Source organism: Strongylocentrotus purpuratus, unplaced genomic scaffold, assembly GCF_000002235.5.
Source record: "Strongylocentrotus purpuratus isolate Spur 01 unplaced genomic scaffold, Spur_5.0 spur5_scaffold_19, whole genome shotgun sequence".
Taxonomy (NCBI): Eukaryota; Metazoa; Echinodermata; class Echinoidea; order Camarodonta; family Strongylocentrotidae; genus Strongylocentrotus; species Strongylocentrotus purpuratus.
In genome coordinates, this window is record NW_022145604.1 from 5,367,077 (window position 1) to 5,391,167 (window position 24,091).

General features: G+C 36.6%; 2 protein-coding genes across 3 annotated transcripts in view; both read right to left on the reverse strand.

Annotated features, from left to right (window-relative positions):
* LOC115918115 (3-ketoacyl-CoA thiolase A, peroxisomal-like) overlaps window positions 1–3,535 on the reverse strand; it is a 13,915-nt gene extending 10,380 nt beyond the window's left edge. The window contains exons 1-3 of the mRNA XM_030990103.1: window positions 3,140–3,535; window positions 1,023–1,174; window positions 71–193 (exon numbers count right to left, since the gene is read on the reverse strand). Of these exons, the coding sequence (XP_030845963.1) occupies window positions 71–193; window positions 1,023–1,174; window positions 3,140–3,391 (527 nt within the window). The 5' untranslated portion in view covers window positions 3,392–3,535. The remainder of the gene's footprint in view (window positions 1–70; window positions 194–1,022; window positions 1,175–3,139) is intronic.
* A 1,014-nt stretch (window positions 3,536–4,549) lies between these two features.
* LOC100889720 (polypeptide N-acetylgalactosaminyltransferase 1) overlaps window positions 4,550–24,091 on the reverse strand; it is a 55,417-nt gene continuing 35,875 nt past the window's right edge. For both annotated transcript variants that reach the window (XM_030990104.1, XM_030990105.1), the window contains exons 6-11: window positions 18,920–19,090; window positions 18,225–18,342; window positions 17,576–17,893; window positions 16,582–16,680; window positions 15,690–15,821; window positions 4,550–10,957 (exon numbers count right to left, since the gene is read on the reverse strand). In XM_030990104.1, coding sequence (XP_030845964.1) covers window positions 10,823–10,957; window positions 15,690–15,821; window positions 16,582–16,680; window positions 17,576–17,893; window positions 18,225–18,342; window positions 18,920–19,090 — 973 coding nt within the window. In that variant the 3' untranslated portion in view covers window positions 4,550–10,822. The remainder of the gene's footprint in view (window positions 10,958–15,689; window positions 15,822–16,581; window positions 16,681–17,575; window positions 17,894–18,224; window positions 18,343–18,919; window positions 19,091–24,091) is intronic.

Below are 24,091 nucleotides of genomic sequence, written 5' to 3' on the forward strand. Positions count from 1 at the left end.
CCAGCCGTTGCCAGATCATAGACTCTGGCTTACAAATAGCCCAAATTGGTATATAAAATAGCCCACTTACCCGCTAGCCATTGCCACGTCATAAACGCCACTCTTGATGCCTCCTGCTGCGTTCATAAAGGCTTGAAGACCTGAAGAACATTGTCTGTTTACTGTGTTGATTGGTACTGACTCTGGGATACCACTGTAAACAAAACAAAAAAGTAACTGGTTTTGTCTTTATAGTTTATAGTTTTCTAATGGTACTGTTGATGTATGTATCATTATGACTACCATCATGGTCATTGTCATCATCATCATCATCATCTCCCTTACAATCTTTTAAGTTTATAATCTCAATTACTGAAATTATAATATTTTTCATCATCACAAATATTCTCATACCAATGCCCAAGCATTGCATGCAATATCATCAGGGATGTCACATTTTTGTGTATTCAGTATTTTATCCATACTGGTTACACCATGACTACAAATACAATTACTAACAGCAGAAGCAGCATCATCATCACGTTCATCATCTCCATCGCATAAGATCATTATTATCATCCCTACTACCACTACTACCAAAACTATCATCACTATTAACCCCACCACCACCATCCTCACCATCAAATGATCCCACCAGCATCACCACCACCATTATCTCTACCAAAACCTTCACCACCAAAACCATCCCTACCATTAACATAATCATCCCCATTATCCACACAATTACCACCACATCATCATACTTATCGAGGGGTCAGTGACACAAAGACTTAACTCCATTTTGGCCATTTTGAGAAAAAGTGGTTTATGTGTCACTAAGCACTTTGGCCTTAAGGAGTTAAGTCTATGTTTCACTAGCCATTGACTGCAATGGGGTGTTCGGTGGAGTTAAGTCTTTGTGTTTCCTGGAAAGCCCACATTTGTCTGAACATTTTTATATCAAATACTAATTTTTGCAAAATATGGAGTTACATCTTTGTCTCACTGAACCCTTGTTATGTAAACCTTTGTCTTCAGCTCACCTGTAGAACTGAGCGAACCTGGCATGAATAGCCCCTCCCCCTGGTAACAGCACATTCCCGACAACAATGTCTCCCAGCCTGTCCGGGGAGATCTTGGTCTCATCCAGCACCCCCTTGAAAGCCGCAGCCAGTAAATCATCAGGGCGGGTGTCCTGAATGGCATAGAATACGAGTCAGATATCATGAGATAATGCAAATGTGTATGTACAACTACAATTGTACATTCACTATCAATGTAGCAATAAAGCACAATAACTGTTTCTAATATGAAGCCAGGGATAATAATCGGGAGCGCCAAGAGCGTAAAGTCTGACAGATATAAGAAATTTACTACACAAGAAACCAATATTGTTATAATTACTATTACCACTTGCAATATAAACCATGTACATGTATAGGTAATACTGACTTAAAAGCTTACAGTATTGACTGGCAAAAAAGTAGGCAAACTGAAAAAGAGAGAAGCTTTGGGATAAATATATCAAATGAAACTGTAAAAGAAGGGAAAACACAATATCAGGAAAGGGCAAGGGGAAACAGAGATTATAACAAGAAACATTTGATAAATTGATTTTCTAACATTATATCCTTATTAAAATTAATGTTATAATGCATATTATTCAATTAAAGGTATTTTATGTATATTTGTTTTCAAAGAAATACTCCTAATTGAATTCAAACTGGTTGAGCCCATTAATTAATCACAATAACTACAAAAAATAACTGAATTCCAAGACATTTGATTTTTCATTTTCAAGGGATCTATTACCCAAGTACATACATTCTGATATACCTGTAGGAGCTTTACCCTAAACTATGCCACAGATATTTCAGTACCATACATGTATTTTTATTCACCAAGAAAGAAGACCAATGGAATTTGACCTTTATTGACATTCTGTTTAGTCAATAGACTCAATAGACCTGTAACCTTTATCTAGACATTTTACAAATTAAAAGTGAGAGATTATTGCTATGTCATGCGCTATTTCCTAGCTCCTATTCATAATGTGGATAACAATTTGTACCCTTTCTTGTCATTACAAGTATCACAACATGTACATGTATGTTAAAATATATAAGTTTAATAATGTTTACAGACTTTTCTTATGGAAAAATGTTTGATCCTTGCTACATTATACTATTTCATGAAATGTACATCCAAGCATCATTTGTAACATTCAAATGAAAATTAGCATTTAAACAGGTTGTTAGTTTTAGTCTAATTTAGGAATTTGGCAGAGAATGCTGATTACATGACTGCAAGACTATATGGGTCCTGACCTGGAGTATCAACAGACTCACAAAGCAAATATAGACCTATAGTAGATGTAGATGTACATGCAAGTCCCCAGCCGTTGAATTGTGCAGGTACAATATGAAGTACACATAGTCTATAATCACAGACCCTGATTGCAAATTTTGTGAACTTGCCATTATTTAGCAAAGTATTTTGTAGTAAATGAAAGAAGCGAAACAATTCAAGGTCTTGCCAAGTTTTCTCTAGTGTGCCTAGAGCTTTGATTCCTGAACAACTTAACAACTTGATGTTTGTATCGCAATAGAAGTTACAAGTGTTGAGACAACTCATTGTGTTAGCTAGTTGACTTTGCTATAACATTCATTCAATCGCAAACTCTTCACTTCTTTGTTTAAAGACTGTCAATAATACTGGGCCAGAAGGGATTAGACCACACAGCGAGGTCACTGACAGGTGGCTATCTCATTAACTCAGCTCTCAACTAAGATAAGAAAAAGAGGATCATGAGGGATCAACAGGCACCGATTGGGGAAGTTTTCTATATAGAGGGAGCAAGAAGCTACAAGTAGGACAGTGGGGCTTTAAAGAAGTGCCTGCTTATAATTATATGAAAGGCGAAAAGCTGTGAAGTGCTGATTTTGTCTTCAGGCTAGCTAGTAAACACATTTTAGCCCCTACTGACAGCATAAATTAGGAGAAAATACACTTTTTCATCATTCTAATCACACTTTTCTCACAAATTATATCCCCCCCCCCTCTCCTCCTCCTCCTCCTCCTCCTCCTCCTCCTCCTTATTCTTCTTCTAAATATAAAATACTAAATAACACTTATAAAAACTAGGATTGTCTTGTTTAACCTTAAATGAACCCTTTCTGGCTTTCCCGATGGGCGTTCTCAGCGCTGACACAACCACCACATCGTCTGTATTTTTCTTCCTCTCTGCCACGGCCCGCCGCTGAACCGTCCCGCCTGCCGCCGCCAGTGTCGGGGTACAGCTGTGCAGTCTTGCAGCGGTCCCTGTAGCAGGGATCCCATGCTGAATTCCCCGGGAAAGATGACCTAACAAAGCATTCATTCGATGCATACTGGGCTCTTGTGAATGCGACATCAATCTAACTGAGACCAGAAAAGGTTTTAACCTTTACAAAGATGCTGTTTCAAGGCCTTTCCACCGTTTCGCTCCTCTTTTTTAGGAAGAAGAACTTGGTCAAAGTTCAAGAAAGGGTGTGTGTGTGGGCGATGTAAACATTATAGCTTTGTTTCCAGCTGTTTTTGGTTATTAATTTGTTATAGTACTATTCTTTCTTCAAGACGCTAAAAAAAATTTAAAAAATCGCAGAATGAAAATGAGGGAGGCCGAGGGGGGGGGGGGGGGGGGGGGGGGTTGGCATCATAATTTGTATTCCACAAGTCTGACCGGAACTATTGTGCTTGCTTCTGCCCATGAAAGCATTGCCCTAGATCATTGCTTCTCCCTTAATTACTAAGGTTTATAAATGGATCTCCCAAATAGGAAAGCAAACAGAACTGTAGTTCGGATCTCATATAATACTGGTTGGAATTTAGCAAAAGAGAGCAGAGTGTGTGCAAACTGAATAATATGAAATTGATGTAAAGACCTGTATATATTAACATGGTCCTCTTCTTTGACCATGTTTTGCTCATATTTGCCTAATTTCATCCATTCTATATGATCATTATGGTAGATTTCTTTTCTTCATCTATTATCAACCATCTCTCTCTCTCTCTCTCTCTCTCTCTCTCTCTTTACCACTTACTTTCTTTCCTCTCTCTCCCACTCTCTCTCTCTCTCTCTTTCTCTCTCTCTCTCTCTCTCTCTCTCTCTCTCTCCTTCTTCTTCTTCTTTGGGCTAGTCCAGGGTATATAGGTATCATGTAAAAAGAGTATGATAGAATAAACTTCATTGGACAATAACAATTATATTGAAATTGAAATCAGTTTGGAATATTGGAACAATCTTCATACTCTAATGGGTCACCCAACTTCATACAATCAACGATAATCCTCTGTATAATTCCTTGATATGACTTGTTACATCATGGGACAGATTTTGCTCTCATTTGCCTGAATCCATCCATTTATTTGATCATTATATTCCTTTTATTCTATTTCTTCTTCTCTCTTTTACTATCAACCATTCCTCCCTCCCTCCCTCCCCCTTTCTCTCTCTCTCTCTCTCTCTCTCTCTCTCTCTCAGGAATTCTCCCAAAATAGACGTAAAAAAAACTTTCAAAGAACAAAAGTGTTTCTCTTCTTATAAGTCCAACATGAAATATGGACTTGGTATATATTTTTCATAGATCAATTCAGTAGTAGTAGTATTAGTACAGATGAGATATTTACAAGGTCACTGTGAAGGTCACCAAAAAGCAATCCCTGTAAAAGTGACACAATACTACAGAAAGGCACAGAAAATGAGTTTGACATCATACTCTCATAATTATTTGTACGTGGTATCAGTTTACAATTTATAAACAAGATGCTACAAGCTGTACTAAATGAACATGATGACAGGTTTTCTCATCAAATACGCTTTAAAAAAAAATATTATTTACCAGCTTCCTAATCCATATTGGATGTTAAGGCCTAGTACCCTAGAAATAGTTAATTCTGCATAACTTGAAGTCAAATCAATTGTTTGGACACAACTATGCAAAAAATTTGAATTTTCTGTAAGTCAAACTATTTTTCTGTTCTGGCCCAAACTGATATGACTTATTCAGAGTTAATTATATTCAAATGAAACAAAGAATCGCAAAGACTCTCAAAAAATCAACCTAACCTAAGGCAGTTTCAATGACCTTGTTAGTCATCCATTGCAGTGTTCAAACATGACCAATACCGTATTACACATTTCTAAAGGCAATGCCATTAAAATTGCCATTAAGTTGATTTGTTGAAAGTACTTGTGTTCATGTAACTAATTTTAAAGCATTAAAAGTAAACTTCTTACAGGCTATTCCTGATGATATTGCCTGAAGACTCCTAACATAGCAGCAACCACTGTAAACAATCAGAATACCATGATCAAAATGTATTAAAAGAGAAGGAATGAAATTCTGATACATGGTAATGGCATAACAAATATAATGAATCCAAAAGCACAGGAGTTTTAATTTTGATTTTATATTGATACAAATCAAAAGTAGGCCAAGCAGCGATTTAGGTTGTAATTCCATTTTGTTACATAGCACCATCATTCTTCAAAATTAGCCCTATCATATAATATAATTGAAAAGCCATTTCTTACAAATGAACCTGCAGGAATTAGACTTTTTTTCATGATGATCGTTTATAGTATAAAATTTGCTGTTCCCTGGCACAATCTTACATATAGGTGGCACTGAATCATTCAAAATTATGATCTATTATTTTACAATAACCCCCAAGTATCACAATTGATTCAATATCTTCCTTTCTACAACAAGCAGCTTTCAGAACGATTGACACAACCACTTGTAACAAGATCTTAAAGACTTTAACAAAATCAACAAAAGGGGAAATCCCTATTGTATTGGCTATAGACATCATGTTTGCTTTATGTGTAACCTGTCATTGTAATGTTCACATATTACAGCAGGTGATGGGCAAAGGCTTTAGAAATTGCTTTAGGTTTATTTTTGAAAGTCTTTGTGATCAAGCTCTTCATGCAATCAATTATATCAACATTTCCTTTTTTATCCACCTCCCTGCATCCCATCCTAATATCAAGGATGCCAGTTAGAATTGATCAGAGGGCCTGATAATCACCTAGAATGAGCTAGTTGGACACAAAAAAGCCTAAACTACGCTCTGAAAATAATTTGCCAGGGCCTGAATTCAGGCTATTGCCTGAAAACTGGCATCCCTGTTTTGTTATTCTTATGAAGAGAACCAAGTAATCATCAATTCTTGATCATCAAACAATCATCCACATACTCCCTAAACGCAACTCGTAATAACTGATATCTTGCTGAACGCTCATTTTCTACAAATCTAGTCATAAGTTATTACATGATCAAGTATTATATGACAATTAGTAATGTATAAAAAAGTAGATACACATTATCACAAATATGAATGGAAAAAATACAGAATATGAATCTCTCAAAGTGTACAAAGAAAGTTGTAAGAAAATAAAACCTAAAATGCAAATGATTCATTTAATATTGATCAAAGGTTTCATGGAACCAAATTTAGCCTTCTGTTTTGGTCTTGCGAGTCTTCTGATAATAAAAATGCTAACATCCCAAACGGGCCGATATTTATTGATTACCGGCCAATTTAGAGTTGGTCTGGCAGAGTAACTCTAGTTTGAGACTATGGTATTCCTAAAACGAAAATGCAAAATAATGAATTTAAAGAAGTATATTTCAAACAATTTAGAATAAATATATTTCTCACTAACAAATATGCAGAAAATATACATGGACTGCTTTAAAGAACTAAGGAGTCAATCTTTAGTGAAGCCAGTTTTAATTTCAAGGAATTTTAGTTTAAAAAAACATATTTTGAACCCTTTGGGGCTCTTTTTTTTTTCTTTTACAGGAAGAGAACCGTACATCTTTTGCACACAAGTTTATACAACAGAACCACATATGAAACTGACAATGTGGCAATGTGGCAATTAATGAATTATAAGGCATGATAACTCCTACTACTACTACAAAACAATCTTTTTTAATGTACATGATTATATCATATCCTGGCATGTACATGGTACATGTACTATTCAAAGAAAAACATAAAAGGCAAAGTTACTAACTATGAAATTTCAAATTGACACCATCAGTGCTTTAATTTCACATTCATATTTTCTATAAAAGTTAGAGATAAAAAGACACCTACATGTAGGAGTAAGGAAATTAAACAGTAAGAAAACTAATCATACAGAATAAATAGACAAGTAGGACATCTTTAAGAAACACATCAGAAAATATACAAAAGCATGAAGTACATAATATATCAAGCCGGTGATTGAATATAACACAATAAAAATGTTTGTAAAACAGTTTTAAATTCTGCAGTTCAAGAAAATTCAAATACAGACATGGCTAAGGCACTAAAATTATGTATCATTGAGTTGATTAGTTTAACAGAAGCATTCATCAACGTCTTTGGTCCAACTGCGCAAAGGCCGACGCAAGAAAGTTTAAATCTGGGCCCCCATTTCACAAACATCATCATCAGTGACAAATGATAGTTTTTGTTATGAGCTAGTGAAATCCTTGCTTCTGATTGGTTATCAGCAGATTGTCACTGATTTTTGTCATTTGTCATTGAATAAAGGCTTTGTGAAACGGGTTCCTGTTCACTCCGTAAGCATTCAACAACAGTTTGCAAACCACTCAACAAGTTAACAGTACTTACTCCAAAACATGAAATAAATAAGACTACTTTCAATGCAAGCTTTACCACATAAAATGATATCAAAGACAAATATGTTTAAAATATTGCAGCTCGGATGCCATTTGACAGATGGAAACAACATGTGAGCAGCCATTGTGCATATGGACCCAAAGGCATATCATCCAAATCAAAATATACAAAAGCAAATACAAAGCAGTACCAAGTCCTAAACGAGGTATAGTTTGGTTTACCCCACATACTTCTGTGACAACTGCTCCAGAGGCAAGGTTGTACACTAAGCGATTTCCTAACTCCTACCCTGGACCAAACACAACATGTACATATTTATTTTCTTGCAGCATACAAGATTGTGTAATGCCAAGAATATTCAAAAGAGGTGAAAATATTTGAATTTTCAAATTGGCAACAATGATAAAATCAAAATGTTTACTATCTTTAATAAAACAAACCATAATCTTCGTTCCTATCTCTCCCAGGTAAACAGGTGAAATTTTTCTGTCACACTCGTCACTTAGGGAAAAATACAGCAGTGTTGCCAATTTGATGAAGAAAGGATTATTTATTTAGTCCTTTACAAAATTGGCCACTATGGGACAATAGTTATTTATCAGTTCAAACATTCACAGTGACTTGGTGTGGGACCCCCACTTTTTGCTTAAAATCTTCTAATAAGAAATGAAGAAATACTGTACATAACTAATAGCCTGCAACCTCAAAATACAAATCAAAGTACAGGAGCAGATGTTTGATTGCATATCTTACAGGCATAATGCACTTGAAATGATAAACAATACTAGAATAGCAAATGTACTAATGTGAAGTATGAGTTTTAGGTCAATAAAGCAATTTAGTAACATAAATATAATGGGGAAAAAATATGGCAAAAATGGAAACACAAACTACATGTAAATGGAGAATTACGAATCGCAGAATACAATAATTACAATATAATTGCAATTTAGCATGATCATGAACATGTGTATAAATTGACATATAACTGTACTAATATTTTCCAAACACAGAGATAGAAAAAGAGTATAAAAATACAAGATGAATCTGTGATATATGTTCAAGTTTGATTTGAGTGCTACTCATTAAAAAATGCTATGCAAATTATCAACGTATGGAGATGGCACTAAAGTAATGTTGGACTGAGGTTAAGATGTTTAGGCTAGAAAGAAAAAGATCAGAAAAAAATGTACAAATTGTGTACATACTGCAGAATAAGACCTATCTAGAGCTATTAAAAGAGTCTACCACTGCCCTTTCTTCACCATTACCAGTTTAGCAGGCCAATAATAACCATGTAATTGTAGCATTTTTTGAGAGTCACATTCTTCTATTGGGTGAAAAAAGAAAAGGAGATCTGGCACAGGGCGGCGAAACAGCATTGCGTGTTTGATTTTTAATACCGGTAATCAATAAAAAATAAAATATTTAAAAAAAACCTACCACATCACAACCATCATCTCTTTTCTTCCACCACGCACACACTGCCGCACTAATGTTCAACACCAGAAACATACTGTACAATGTACATCTAACTGTATATGTATCTACCAATTTAAGAAAGACATTAAATAATTTTCTTTGAATAAAATCAACGTAAAGCACAAGAAATCTTCCTTCTACACGTACATCTACATTTAGAAAGACCTGTGTGCGTTCATACACCTCTCCCCTACATCTTATGTCTTAGTTCTACCCATTTTGATTTTTGATGTTTGAAATTTGCTCACACTGGTATATCTAGTTCATAATACTAGTGACTAAAGAAAGCGTGACAACTCATGATAGACTCTATACGTTTTGAATGATATGAAATCTCCCGAACATTGTCAAAAAAATGATATCAAACATCATTAACATAAGAAACAGAAAAGGTGGCCACTGCAGACAGGTGGCCTTTCTAGACAGGTTCTATGACACACACTTCGTTCTCAAGGGAGACAAACTGCATGACCATTCTAAGAAGGTGGCCTTTATGAAGAGGTGGCAACTACAACCAGGTATGTACAATCATAAATTCTTCTGAACTTGCTACAATAAATTTTGAAACAAGTTGACGACGGATGATCAAACACATGACAAAAAACGAATATCAAAGACAGAGAAATCGCCCAATAGAAATGGAAATCAAATACCTTAAAACCAAGAAATCTGGCATGCATGAAACTTTCGCAAATTTGACAAGTGGTTTGAATTCAAGAAAGTATCACGCGGTGAAATATCACAATTAGATTGAGTCACAATGATTGCAACATGCATTCACAGAAGAAGAAAAATTGTGAAAACGGCAATCATTATTCAACGCGGTACAGTTTCATGTTGCAAAACATTCTTGTTTTACAGTTACCCCTGACTAAAGACAAAACAACATAAATTGGAACTTTCTCAAAATGGATGGATAAAGAGCATTCATATTCTATTCATAATCTAAAAAAATACAAAAAAGAATACTACAAAAAATTTAAGTCACATCAGCTGATAATTTGTTGTCTAAAACGAAACCTTATTGCTCTTCTTCAACTTGCCATGACGACATTCGACAAGTCTAATAAACTGGAATCCATAAAAAGACATCACATGTGCTTGTTTTGGGGCAAATCAAAGGTACAGATTTATCCCATTGTTCAAGACAACATAAACATCAAATAATTTGATTTATTTGCGGGTTAAATTGAGTGTATACATGTACAGTAGCTCTACTAGAGCATCTAAGAACAAATATTACCAAAAGATGATACTCATAAAATAGATTGTTTTTCATAACTCGATGATGTTTGGTAAATATGGGACACAAAATTACCAAATACCTTCGATTTTGCCAGTTCAACCTCACAGGAAAAAACTTATCGCATAATTGTTAATTGAAAACTCCAAATCGATTAAAAATCATAAAATGCTTTTGTATTGTCTACCTCAGATAGAAACAAAATTGATATATTTATATCCTTGTATTTAGATATCTCATTAAAAGTTTGGGTGCCTCCTTGAGTGTGAAGTCCTGTGTTGATTTTAGGAGATATTCACAATCAGTTGTCAGAAGCAAAAAGCAGCATGTTGTCATACTATTTCTCATTCAGAACCTTTCACACGTTCTTCAATCAACATTTGGAAAAGGCTATCACTAAAAAAAAATACCACTTCTGCTTTGCCTTAGGTACTCTTAACTTATCAGGTCGAGCGTCTTAAGGTCCCATTTTTGTGACTTCTTTCCGTTGCAAGCCTGAACGCTAGGCTCCTCCTTTGACTTGTCGCTCAGATCAAGGCACAGGCCACTGCTGTGTTTCATCTCTTTCGACTGCAAAACAAAACATTCAGAGAAGAAGAGAAAATAAATATAAGTGTTATTTCAAAGATGCTTAGGATATTAAACGGGTGTTGTCAATAACCAGGATTAGCCATCCATTCCCCCATATGGTAAAAGTTAATATCTTACTTTTCTCTCACCTTAAAGAGAAGGTTTAGTTCTGGGAAGAGGTGAAAAATAATTTGTGAGTGTTATCATTCTTATTATGCAAGTGTGGAAGAACATCAGATAAGACATGTTCCCTAAAAAGCATGGCTCTTCAAATGCCTTCATATTCCAAATATGTCATGTAACATCGTAAAAATTCAGGGTCGGATTTTTACGCCACATGTTTGTGTAGTCCCATATACATCTTTCTGTGTACAGTGTTTGTAACTTTACCAAGACTTGGCAATTTTTTTTAATCATTTTGATGATTCCAGAACCTTACATTACACACAAAATCTTATATGCTAGATGATCAACCTTTTCTGGTCGGTTTCACACCGTTTCTTCCACAATGCAATCGCATGACCAGAACTCAACTTCATCTTTAAGACTCTCTGAGAGACTAGGTTTTTTTTCTTGATTGGACTAGGGGTTGCTGTGTGCAGACTTGTAGAACCATTACTGGGATCTCCACCAAGTTTGGTGTCAGCGCATTATGGCCTTCTACACATGGCATCTGGCAACCATCTTCCCTTTAACTAAAATAAATCCAAGAATCTTAGAAAGTCCTGACAAAGAATCCTGAGACTCGAGCATTTTGCCTGGCTTGCTCGTGATATGGGTTCCATACGCATGGCTTCAAACAGAAATAGACAATCGCAATATCTTACAGGACCACGATGAGAATAACTTTCACCCTAAAATTAATCTCTAAAACCCCACCCCTGAATTGTAATTGTAAACAGGATTGGTGTAAAGACCTATAATATTTCACTTGAAAACCCAAATAAAGAAATAGGGATGTTGAGTCATCTTTGATGCTAACACATACAGAAGAACCTTGATATAATGGCTTTGGATATAATTTAACCCTTCCCTTGGCCTAATTGTCCTCATTGATTTTTCTATTTTACCTTTAAAATGTATTAGGTTAAAGCATTCTGCAGCAGACACTAATCTCAAAGGTTATCACTTTCAATACCAGATCATGCTCGAGTCCTGCTACTTACGAAACACACAAACAAGTCTATTAATTTTCTTAACACGGTATTACTAAATCATTGGCACATACACAAATACGTTTAAAAAAATACATTTGAATAAACATGAGGTTAGACACTGGATGACAAAATGATGGGGAGGCATTCTAATACATTAAAACTTACACATGAACATGTAGAGGAAAAAGAAGTCTGAGGAACATAAAGGAAACATTTTTTAAAACCCATTGTCGAGAGAATAAGTACATCTGCATACATAAGGCTCGTCCAGACATGATGCAGTAAACCACCACCAAAAAAAAAAATTGTTTGTATGTGTGAATATATGGCAAGTACACACAACAAAGGTCCTGCAAGTATTCAGTTAGCTCTGTGTTACAAGGCATGAAGCGTATTAAACTTTATGTCATCATTTAAAAAAACAAACGCCACGGTTTACAGCTACATATCTAAACAAGGCTTGTAAAGGAAAATAAAGCTTTGGGAGTGAGAGAAAGGAAAATAAACCATTGCAGAGAGAATATATACATGTACCTGTGCATGCTTAGAGAAAGGGGGAGGTGGGGGGGGGGGGGGGGTAAAGGCCCTTCTTTTAAAACCAAAGACGTCTAGATATACTGACAAGAAGAGTAACAGAAAGCTCAAAAACTATGTTCCCATATAACGATGTTTCTCATATCTAAGCAATGTCAGAGTAGGGTTCTAAACTCTGATATTAGACAGTACACCCATGCATCTCTAATGTACAGTGTTTTGTGAATAATACCGTTTTGACAATTACTATCATTTTTCAGAATACCACCCCAAGAGTTGGGAAATGGAACTACAGTATATCTACGATGGCATGCTTTTCTGCAAATAAAGCAGGAATGATGTGAGTTGGGAATCTACTAGAGAGTTAAAGTTCTTTTTGGAAACCTGCGTGAATGTCCAGGATTGACTCAGGTGCTTGAGGTAGGCGTTTAGAAAGTAAACAAGCAAAGTAAAAAAAAAACGGGTTAGAGTAATCAATGCATCAGGTACGTGTAAAGCCAACCGCACACTATACGAACCTGCCTACGTCCCCATTTGGGAAGATTCTGCAATGAGCATTCATACATGTAAAACATGTATAATCTTAATAATAGAGGTTTGGAATACTTGATAAGAAAGCAAAGTCGGGCAACTGCAAGCTTCCTCGAAGGAGAAACCTTGATCGGCACAAAATCTTTGACGCAATTTCGGTTGGACTATCATCTACGATTTGAAACAGATTTGGCTTTTAACCCCAACTACATCATTTGTGATTGTTAGTATTCATATCGCTATTCTGAACCATTACCAGGATATATTCTCACAATGACCTACAAGTGCATCCATAAATTGGCTCCCTCCTATCTCCAAAACCTTCTCTCATTACATCAACCAGGAAGGCATGGTCTGAGATCTGGCAACGACCCAACCTTGCTCTCGGTTCCCAGGAGTCGTACACGCTTTGGGGATCGATCTTTTTCTGTTTCCGCACCACGTCTCTGGAACAATCTCCCTCAGGCTGTACGATCTTCTCCTTCTCTCGCTATCTTTCAACGTTCCTTGAAAACCTTTCTCTTTAATAGTTGAATTTATATATTTTTGTGTACGTAATTTTATTGTTTGCTATCAATGTCAATTAAGTAATGTAATGCTGTAAAGCGCTGTGATACACATGTATGTCTGTAAGAGCGCTATATAAATGCCAATATTATTATTATTATTATATATTTGTTTAGATTCCCATATCCAAAGCCACAGCAGTTTCTTTGAAAATGAGATTGCAGAAGAATCATATAGTTTGCGGCAAGCATAAGAGGTAATAAAAAGTGCAATTATGGAAATGTCTTTTGATATTTAAATCATTGAGGGCCGTACACATATTATGCAGATAATGCTGTTTAGTTTTATTTATTTATTTATTTTTTAAAAAAAATTTTAATTTTTTTTTATTTATTTATTTATTTATTTATTTTTTTATTTATTTATTTATTTATTTTTTTTTTTTTTTTTTTTTTTTTTTTTTTTTTTTGGGGGGGGGGGGGGGGGGTTGTATGTGCCTAAATTATTGGCAAAAAGGAATTTGAAATAAAAAGCAGCTTTGCACAAGCAAGGACCAGCATACTCCTTATCTGCATGTTATAAGCTGAAGAAATGTGGGTTGGGGGTTTTCAACCGCATACCGGTATGTGAACGAGGTAAAATGTCAGAATTTTAATAGTAACAGGTGCAACGGTAGGTGGGGCAATTGAGTGCAGGTTACAAAAGTTCAGAGATATTGAAAGAAAGGTATAGACTAGGTGGATTATTACTACATAATAGTAAGATTTCAGCTCACTCAACATCAAGCTTCCCATGTGTATATACAGTCAAACCATAGCGACCGCCCAACGGAAACACAAAAAGTGGTCTTTGTAGACAGGTTCCTTTAGTACATGTTTCAATCAGAAACCATTTTCAAGGGGGGAAAAAAAATTGTGTTTTCTTTGTAGACAGTTGGTCACTAAAGCAGGTTTGACTTTATAGTCAATACAAAATGTAAGTTACTAAAGCTGACCATGAAGTAAAGAAAAATATTTTAAAACTCACATTCAAAATGTCTGTATTCAGCATTTGTTCCCCTCCCCCCCCCCCCCCCCCCTGCCCCTTCCAATTTCCAAAGCTCATTAGAAGCGCAGGGGAACGTTACATTATAATGTGACATGTGATAAATGAGAGCATTTGGTTTACCCAGGGAAGGCTCATCAGCATCAATGCCGTTCTTCCTGAGGGTACTGAAATACTACTACCCCAGTGATTGCCAGGTACCCACTAACACCAGGGGGGGGAGTGGCACATGCGGATTAAAGGTACTATGTCCCTTTTGCAGCCAACCTTAAATGTTGTAGAACTTTGCAGGAATTATGACTATGTCATGTATGTCCTATCTGTGAAATTTAAACGTTAGCAGTGTCCTCATATTCAAATTATGCAAGGAAACCTGTAATACTTGCTAGACTTCATTACTTGAGTGACTGACTGGCTTTTTTTCTTCTTTGGTAATAACATACATAAAATGAGCTGTAAAGGATACATGAGCATTTGTCTACATCAATAACCCACTTCTTGTGATGGCCAAGATTAAACTGATTGAATCTTTGCGCAGCATAAAACGTATGACCATTCGGTACAATTGTCTGAAAATCAGGAATATTACTTTTGGGCTCTATAGCCCTAAAGTCGATTTGACAACTAATAGTCATTATTTTCCTACTTGAAGACATTTTCAAGCCCCACCTTTTTTAGGGAAGTTCTAAATTAGTATTATCTTTCAAATGCAGTTGGAATTTAACTTTTTCATTTTTTTGGCCTGCAAATGGGACATAGTACCTTTAATGTCTTGATAAAGGACGTTCATGCTGGGCCGAGATAATAACCATCAACCCTTGGATTGCTAGTCAAGTAAATAAACCACTTAACCACGAAACCTCCAGAGAGAACAAAATATTATTCATCCTTTCATTTTTATCATTAGCAAATTTCTTTATAGAAGTTATGAATTCTGAACTCCTTCTGGACTATCTTACCTTTTCATCATAGTTCCAATGTTGATTTCCTCCCTGCATATGGCAGCTCAGCATCATGACGGGTCCTCCTCGCGCTACATCCAGACAAAGATCGTCATGCCTCAACTCGTTGTTCTTGGTAAAGGCCCAAATCTAGACAAAACGGTAAAGAGCGAGAGAAGAAGGGGGGGGGGGGGAGAAAGGGAGAAAGAGAGAGAGAGTGAGCAATAACAATTTAAACTACAGTCAAATCTGCTTTAGAGATGCTTCAAAATGCTGTGACACAATTTGCAAATATCATGGAGGAGGGTGTTTACATGATTATTATGCACATCTCACATCTTGTTTTAAATAAACAATTATCACTCTATCGGTGAAAAAAATGGGCAAAATCTAGTCCAACTAAAAAAAAATTGCATCGCCTAAACTGATAAAGACTGTATGTAAAATGCAGGGGAGGAGAAAGAGGAAGAGCGGGGTGGAAAGAAAGTGGTATTGAGAGAGACAGAGAGAGAGACAGAGAGAGAGAGTGAGAGAGAGAGAAAGAAAGAGAGACAGAGACAGAGACAGAGAGAGAGAGAGAGACAGAGAGAGAGAGAGAGACAGAAAGAGAGACAGACAGACAGACAGAGACAGAGAGAGACAGATAGTGAGAGAGAGAGAGAGAGAAAGAGAGACAGACAGAGACAGAGAGAGAGTGAGAGAGAGAGAGAGAGAGAGAGAGAGAGAGACAGAGACAGACAGAGAGAGAGAGAGCAAGAGATAGACAGAGAGAGAGAGATAGAGAGACAGAGACAGAGACAGACACAGAGAGAGGGAGATAGAGACAGAAAGACAAATAGAGAGACACAAAGATATATACAGACAAAAGTAAAGACAGAGAGAGAGAGGAGGACAGACAAACTTGTTTTACCTGGTTTCCTCCTTGCCCATGGCATCCATACAGACCCACTTTATTACCAGCCTCCTTCATCATAGTATCCAGACAGACATGAGCCTCCGTGTTTCTCACCTGATGGAGACAAAGGAGAGGATAGGACATTCAAATTAACATTCATTTCCTTCCCATTGGCAATATGGTTAAAAATTAACAAATAGAACAGAAAAGTAAATAATTAAATAATCTGAAGGAGGCAAAACCTGGTAAGAAAGCACTTGTGTTGGGAACACGTTACTGGTTAACCTCACTAAACACTGCACAATGTCAATGCAATGTGATTGTTTAATCTTTCTTTTGTTACAAGTTCCAATTGACACATCCACAGGCTTGCCAAATGTGCCAATTGCCACAAACCATTATTGTCTATAAACAAATGGATAGGAGTGTGCACTGCAAAAAGGATTGCATAATGACCCATTTACAGTCTCAAGTAACTACATGACAATCCTTTTATAACCTGTATGTAGTACATGTTGCTTTATCCTTGGAATTTAGAAATGAAGTAGAATCTGTTGATAAAAAATATCTCTTAAGAAATATAACGTGGGACAGGGATACTATTGAAGCAGCACATACACTGTATAGAGTTAAATAGCATAATATCAGGGAGATGACAAATTAAATCATTGATTCTAACCGTCCGTAAGTACCCAGGATCTCCCTGATGATGGGCCATTATGATCAAATGTTCCACAACCTTTGACAGACAAAAGCTTCTAAGACAGACACTCTAAGAACCGCCCCAATCAACCAACATCAGGTTACTTACTTCACCCTTAAACTGGTAGTTGACTGGCCATGATGATTCCGGATAGATGTTTTCTAGATCGTTTGTTCGTGTCTCCTTAGATCAAGATAATTATGTAAAGTTCCTTAATTAAAAGTAAATTGAATTAAATTAAATTAGTTTTCTAGATACCAATTGAATCTAAGACCTGCCCCAATCAACCAACCTCCAGGTACTTACTTCACCCATAAACTGGTAGTTGACTGGCCATGATGATTCCGGATAGATGTTTTCCAAATACCACTTGAATGACTTGCAGCTCAGGCTCTTCCTTAGGTTCAACCGATCCGAGATATCTCCTGGATCAGTCTTGGCCACAGAGGGCGATATCCTGTAGTAGAAGTTCTTGTACTCGTCCAGCCAGACCTCGGCAAGTCGCTTGTTGTTCTTGTTAACGTAGTTGGTGCCAGGGGGGAAGTGGTAGGGAGACTTCTTGCGGAAAACGTGGCCCACGTGGGAGCAGGGGATGAACTCCAGCTTACCGCCACACATCCACAACTAAGGAAAAGGAGAAACCGAAAAAGGAAAGGACATGCAATGTTACAATCATCAGAGTAATAGAAACCATACATACATACGTTAAAAGCATAATTCCCAAAGATAGTGATAAGGCAACTTCAGAGGCAGTGTGGCACAAATAATTTAAAATCTTGCTAAAGGATGTCAGTACTATCGCAGAGATTTGAAGCAATATCATGTGATCCGTAGTCCAATAACATCTTCAATTTATCAAAAAATCTCTTTTCATACAGGTTTCCGTACCATTGGACAGAAAAAAATTGAATAATATCTGCAAATTACCACTAATAATTTTAAAAGTATGACTTACCTTGAAAGACAATTCCAGATTCTCTCCACCCCAGATGTTGAAGCCAGGGTCGTACTGTCCTAGCTCCTCAAAATAGCTCTTGTCGATGGCAAACAGACCACCAGCCATTGTGGGAGACCTGAAAAAGAGGGTGATAAGCAAATGAATGCAAAACCGTGATTTTTAAGCCCATCAAACATTGTTTTAAAACTACTTATTGTGATCTACTCCCAGTGAAGCTGCATCTAACAAAAATATGTTTGAAATATTATAAAGTTGGGCCAGCTGATTGACAACACAATAGCAAAAACTTGCTGAAAACCACATACCCTGACGATAAAAAACATTCAGATACTGTAGATACACTTGTACATAAGACAAAAGGTTTCCTGAATGCCATGGCATACCAAAGACCAATCAAGATAAGTTTTTGATGGATCATGATTATTTACTACTGCATTCTCAAGTTCCCTAGACTTAATACAGGGATCACTCAGTTCCCAAAGATAATGGGTGAAGACATATCAAAGTAAGGTGATTGGTCAATAAAAAGCATTCTGATTTCTTTCTTGATAGATTCCTGCACACTGTGCGCTGATTACGGTTGCCGGAGCTAAAGCTAGGGTAATAATTTCCAAAGCTCTTTGGAAGTGAATAGAGATGTTATATGATGTGTTATGCGCTATACAAGAACCGAATATTATTAATATTATTACCTGACTGGTTCAGTTGGATCTCCTTTCCTCCTGATCTGTTCCCTCTTAGGAACCGGAAACCACTTGAAGAAGAGGGACCAACCAAAGCCGCCCATCTGAGGGTCGTTACCGTGCTGGTACTGAAAGGTGTCATCACTGATCACGTCGATGACCGGGCAAACAGATGTCGTCCTGAAATGGATGGAACAAGAGAAAGAATGTTAAAGACTTTGGAAAATTAATATCTTGATGAGTAGTACTAGAGGGACCAACAGAAGCCGCCCATCTGAGGTTCGTTGCCATGCTGGTACTGAAAGGTATCACCGATCACGTGAATGACTGGCAAATAGACGTCCTGGATTTGGTAAAGCAAGAATAAGAATAACAGAATGAGGCTTCAAGCATTTATCTAACCAATTTTTACAGAAAATCTATGTAAGCAGAAATAGATTTAGAAAAAGAAGGAGTCAACTGATCACGTCGATGACCAGGCCTGAAATGAATAGAACAAGAGGAAGAATGTTAAAGACTTTGGAAGATTAATATCTTAATGAGAAGTACTTCGTCCAACCAATCATTGTAGATGATACAGATGTATGTGTAAATAGAGGGACGGACTGAAGCCGCCCATATGTGGGTCATTGCCGTGCTGGTACAGAAAGGTATCATTGCTGATCATGTCGATGACCGGGCAAACAGATGTTGTCCTAAAATGATTAGAACAAGAGCAATAATGTTAAATAATAATAATAATAATATAATAATATTGGATATTTATATAGCGCACATATCCACCCTGCAAGGTGCTCAAAGCGCTCCAATATTACGCCGGTTCTGGGAGGCTACCGATTTTGGTGCTCAGTCACAGCATTCAAGGAATTCCTTCCTACCAGTCCCCATTTACTTCACCTGGGTGGAGTGTGGCAAATGTAGATCAATGTCTTGTCAAAGGACATTAGTGCCGAGGCGGGATTTGAACCGCGGACCTTGTGATCGATAGTCCGGCAACGTATCCACTTGTCCACGACACCTCCAGACTTTGGAAGATTAATATCTTGATGAGAAGTCCTTCCTCCAACCAATCATTGCAGAAAATATTTGTAAGAAGAGGGACCAACTGAAACTACCAATCTGAGGGTCGTTGCCGTGCTGGTACTGAAATGTAACACCGATCACGAAAATGACCGGGGAAACAGACTGGGTTTTGGATTGGGTGAAACAAGCAGAATAATAATAGAATGAGACTTTAAAGGTACTACGTCCCTTTTGCAGCCAACCTCAAATTCTGCAGAACTTTGCAGGAATTATGAATATGTCATGTATGTCCTATCTGTGAAATTTAAACATTAGCAGTGTCCTCATATTCAAATTATGCAAGGAAACCTGTTTACTTGCTAGACTTCACTGTCAGACACTTGAGTGACTGACTGGATTTTTTTCTTCTTTGGTAATAACATACATGAAAAGAGTTGTAAAGGGTACATGAGCATTTGTCTACATCAATAACCCACTTCTTGTGATGGCCAAGATTAAACTGATTGAATCTTTGCGCAGCATAAAACGTATGACCATTCGGTACAATTGTCTGAAAATCAAGACTATTACTTTTGGGCTCTATAGCCCTAAAGTCGATTTGACAACTAATAGTCGTTATTTTCCCACTTGAAGACATTTTCAAGCCCCACCTTTTTAGGGAAGTTCTAAATTAGTATTATCTTTCAAATGCAGTTGGAATTTAACTTTTTCATTTTTTTGGCCTGCAAATGGGACATAGAACCTTTAAGCAGATTTTCTCCAAACAATCATTGCAGAAAATTTAGGTAAGCAGAGAGAGAGAGAGAGAGATTTAGAAGAAGGTTTTTTAAGAAGAGGAGGAGCCAATCCAAGCCACCAATCTCATTGAACTCATTGCTGATCACATCTATGTCTAGGCAAAAGGACATTGTCCTGGTATGGACAGAGCAACAACAACAAAAAAATTAGAAGAAGAGTTCTGTCAGACTGAAGATAAAGTTATTGCATGTGAAGAAACTGTCTAGAATTCATTAGGTAAAGCTTACTTAACTTTCATGGCAACAAGTAGCGCAAAGGTCATTTGTTTGTAAGTCATCCGTTTGTGATATTTGTGAACACTAATATCTTTTATTCTCATAGCTTTTATTAGTGTCCTGCTTCAAGTGACAAATCTCATTTTGTTTACTTCTAATTATTTTTCTTCACAAGCTTCACAATCTGACAAAATCAGGGGCCGTATTCAATTCAGTATGTGGATTAAGTCATTATGTTGTTCAGCATTTTACTTGGCTAATATAATGGTGCACAGCTTATGATGACTGTATAAACACCATATCCTTGCCAATCAAGGCCTCACAAATAATTGGCTTAAGTCTGCTAGGGAGCTGTCTTAAATTTAGGGTAATATACTTTAAATTAATATCAAAGTTGGCTTTGTATTTTATCCAAGTCCAAAACTTAGTATTAAACATACTCATATTTCTGACACAAGTATTGAATATCAGCTATGATGCTCATATTTCTTATTAAAGACACTTTCAAATAATATTAAATACAGAAAACTGTACAAAATCCAAAGTCAGTCTGGAAACACCCAACAGATGGTGTCAGCTACTAGCAGAGAGTAACATGACTAGCCTGTGAGTACCACCACATGTTCTGTATCAGACTGTTTGTTTTAAGAGCTGGATAGGCGGTACAAGTACAGTCAAACCTGTCTATAGCGACCGCCCAAGGGAGAAAAAAAAAGGTCTTTGTAGACAGATTCCTTTAGTACATGGTTCAACGAGAAAACATTTTCAAGGGAAACAAAAAATGTGGTCTTTGCAGACAGGTGGTCACTATTAAAGGTACTTGTCCCATTTGCAGGCCAAAAAAATGAAAAAGTTAAATTCCAACTGCATTTGAAAGATAATACTAATTTAGAACTTCCCTAAAAAAGGTGGGGCCTGAAAATGTCTTCAAGTGGGAAAATAATGACTATTAGTTGTCAAATCGACTTTAGGGCTATAGAGCCCAAAAGTAATAGTCTTGATTTTCAGACAATTGTACCGAATGGACATACGTTTTATGCTGCACAAAGATTCAATCAGTTTAATCTTGGCCATCACAAGAAGTGGGTTATTGATGTAGACAAATGCTCATGTACCCTTTACAACTCTTTTCATGTATGTTATTACCAAATAAGAAAAAAAGCCAGTCAGTCACTCAATAGTGTCTGACAGTGAAGTCTAGCAAGTAAACGGTTTTCCTTGCATAATTTGAATATGAGGACACTGCTAACATTTAAATTTCACAGATAGGACATACATGACATATTCATAATTCCTGCAAAGTTCTACAGCATTTGAGCTGCAAAAGGGACATAGTACTTTTAAAAGCAAGTTTGACCGTATTTAACTCATTTGATTTTACACAGGTCTAATGCCCAGCTGGCTCCAAAAAGTTAATATACTCTTGAATACGTGTACATGTAAAATGAACATGAACATTTCAGTACCGGTGTACATGACATGACTAAAAATGCATGCAAATATGAATACTGATCAATATAATGCAAATATTTATATTCTTTTTCAAATACACAAAATGTGCATGAAATTTCATGGATTTATTCTGTAGTAATTCATGAGAATGTTAGCAATAAAATGGACAAAGTTTATATGTGTGTCTCTGAGACAGTTCAGTTTCAAAAAATTCCCACCATTCAATATAGTTTCTTTCTGTATAACGGTAAAGGAAAGTTGCATATCCCATAAAACATTCTGGACAAATTACTGTTTAAAAAAAATTACAGTTAAATTGTCTATTTTATGGGAAGCAGAAAGCCAGCCCTGTAAACCTGCTTATTAAACAGATCAGTAATTTGAAAGCACTTTTAATGGATGTGCTTATCATCTAGAAAGAAAGCAGGAATACAATAATAATAATAATAGTATCGAAAATGAAAGCAGCGGTCGGTGTTCAGTTTGAGCAGGCCACTCCAGAGTGTCATAGGTAATTATCACATCAGTACGGTGCACTAACTCGCAGCTGGTGCATAAAACTTGACGCAGGTTTCATTAATCAGTATTAATGAACGCTGGCATTCAGGAAGTGTCAACTATTTACAAACATCTGAAAGAAAAAAAGTATTAATGATGGAGATGATGACACACAGCATTTCAACATGGCTTCATATTTTTCTATGAATTAAAAAAAAAACTCAAAGGCACTGGATCCTCCAATAAAATCAGTTACATATATTTTAACATTTCCTGAAATACAATGTACCATAAAACCTACATGTATCATATGATCTACATGTAGGAGTTGCAAGTTATATAACACTTATGAGTTGTGTTGTGCTTTGTGATGAAATTTGGTAAATTGCAATGCTTGATGTGACAGCGCCTTAATTTTATACTAAAGTACTTTTGAATCTATAGAGTAGTTTTCAGACATGCCTGACTAATAAGTCCTCCGCACACGTGTACAAATGAATATTTTTTAATAGTCAGTCTATTCTCAAGGAGAGAATATAAGCACTACCGTACTGTTGCCCTATGGGGACTGCATCTCTGTAGACTAGTACACTGCATCAAAGTGCTTTGCTCTCCTGACCTTCCATGACACAACAATAGGGGTTATTACATCAACTTCCTGGGACTTCCCCACTGCTCTATTAAGCCCCACTGCACTACTTATAGCAACTTGCGCCCTCTATATAGCAAACAATGCCTAATCGGTGCCTGTTGGTCCCCCATGACCCCCATTTTCTTATGTTGAGAGCTGATTTGATGAGATAACCAACTGTCAGTGACCTTGCAGGGAGGTCTAATCCCCCAGGCCAAACTAGTACAGACAAGCTTTAAGGAGAACTGACCCAACAGAATAACTTTCTGAGAGATTTATTGCATTCTTGCCCATCGATCTACAAGATTCCCCACCAAAGTTTATGACAAAGGCATAAAGCAAGAATAAAGTAGTTTCTCAGGAAGACATGGGCATCGCCATTTTCTTGATTGCACCATGAAAAAGGTCAAGTTCTACTGCTGAACTGTTTGCAAGTGAAATGCAGGCATAGACACAGACACATTCAAAAACTTACTACCGGTACTATTAAAAGCACTTGAACCTATCAGTATCAACAGGGATACAAAATATTGTGAAATATTGTGCCACAAAACTTCACACAAC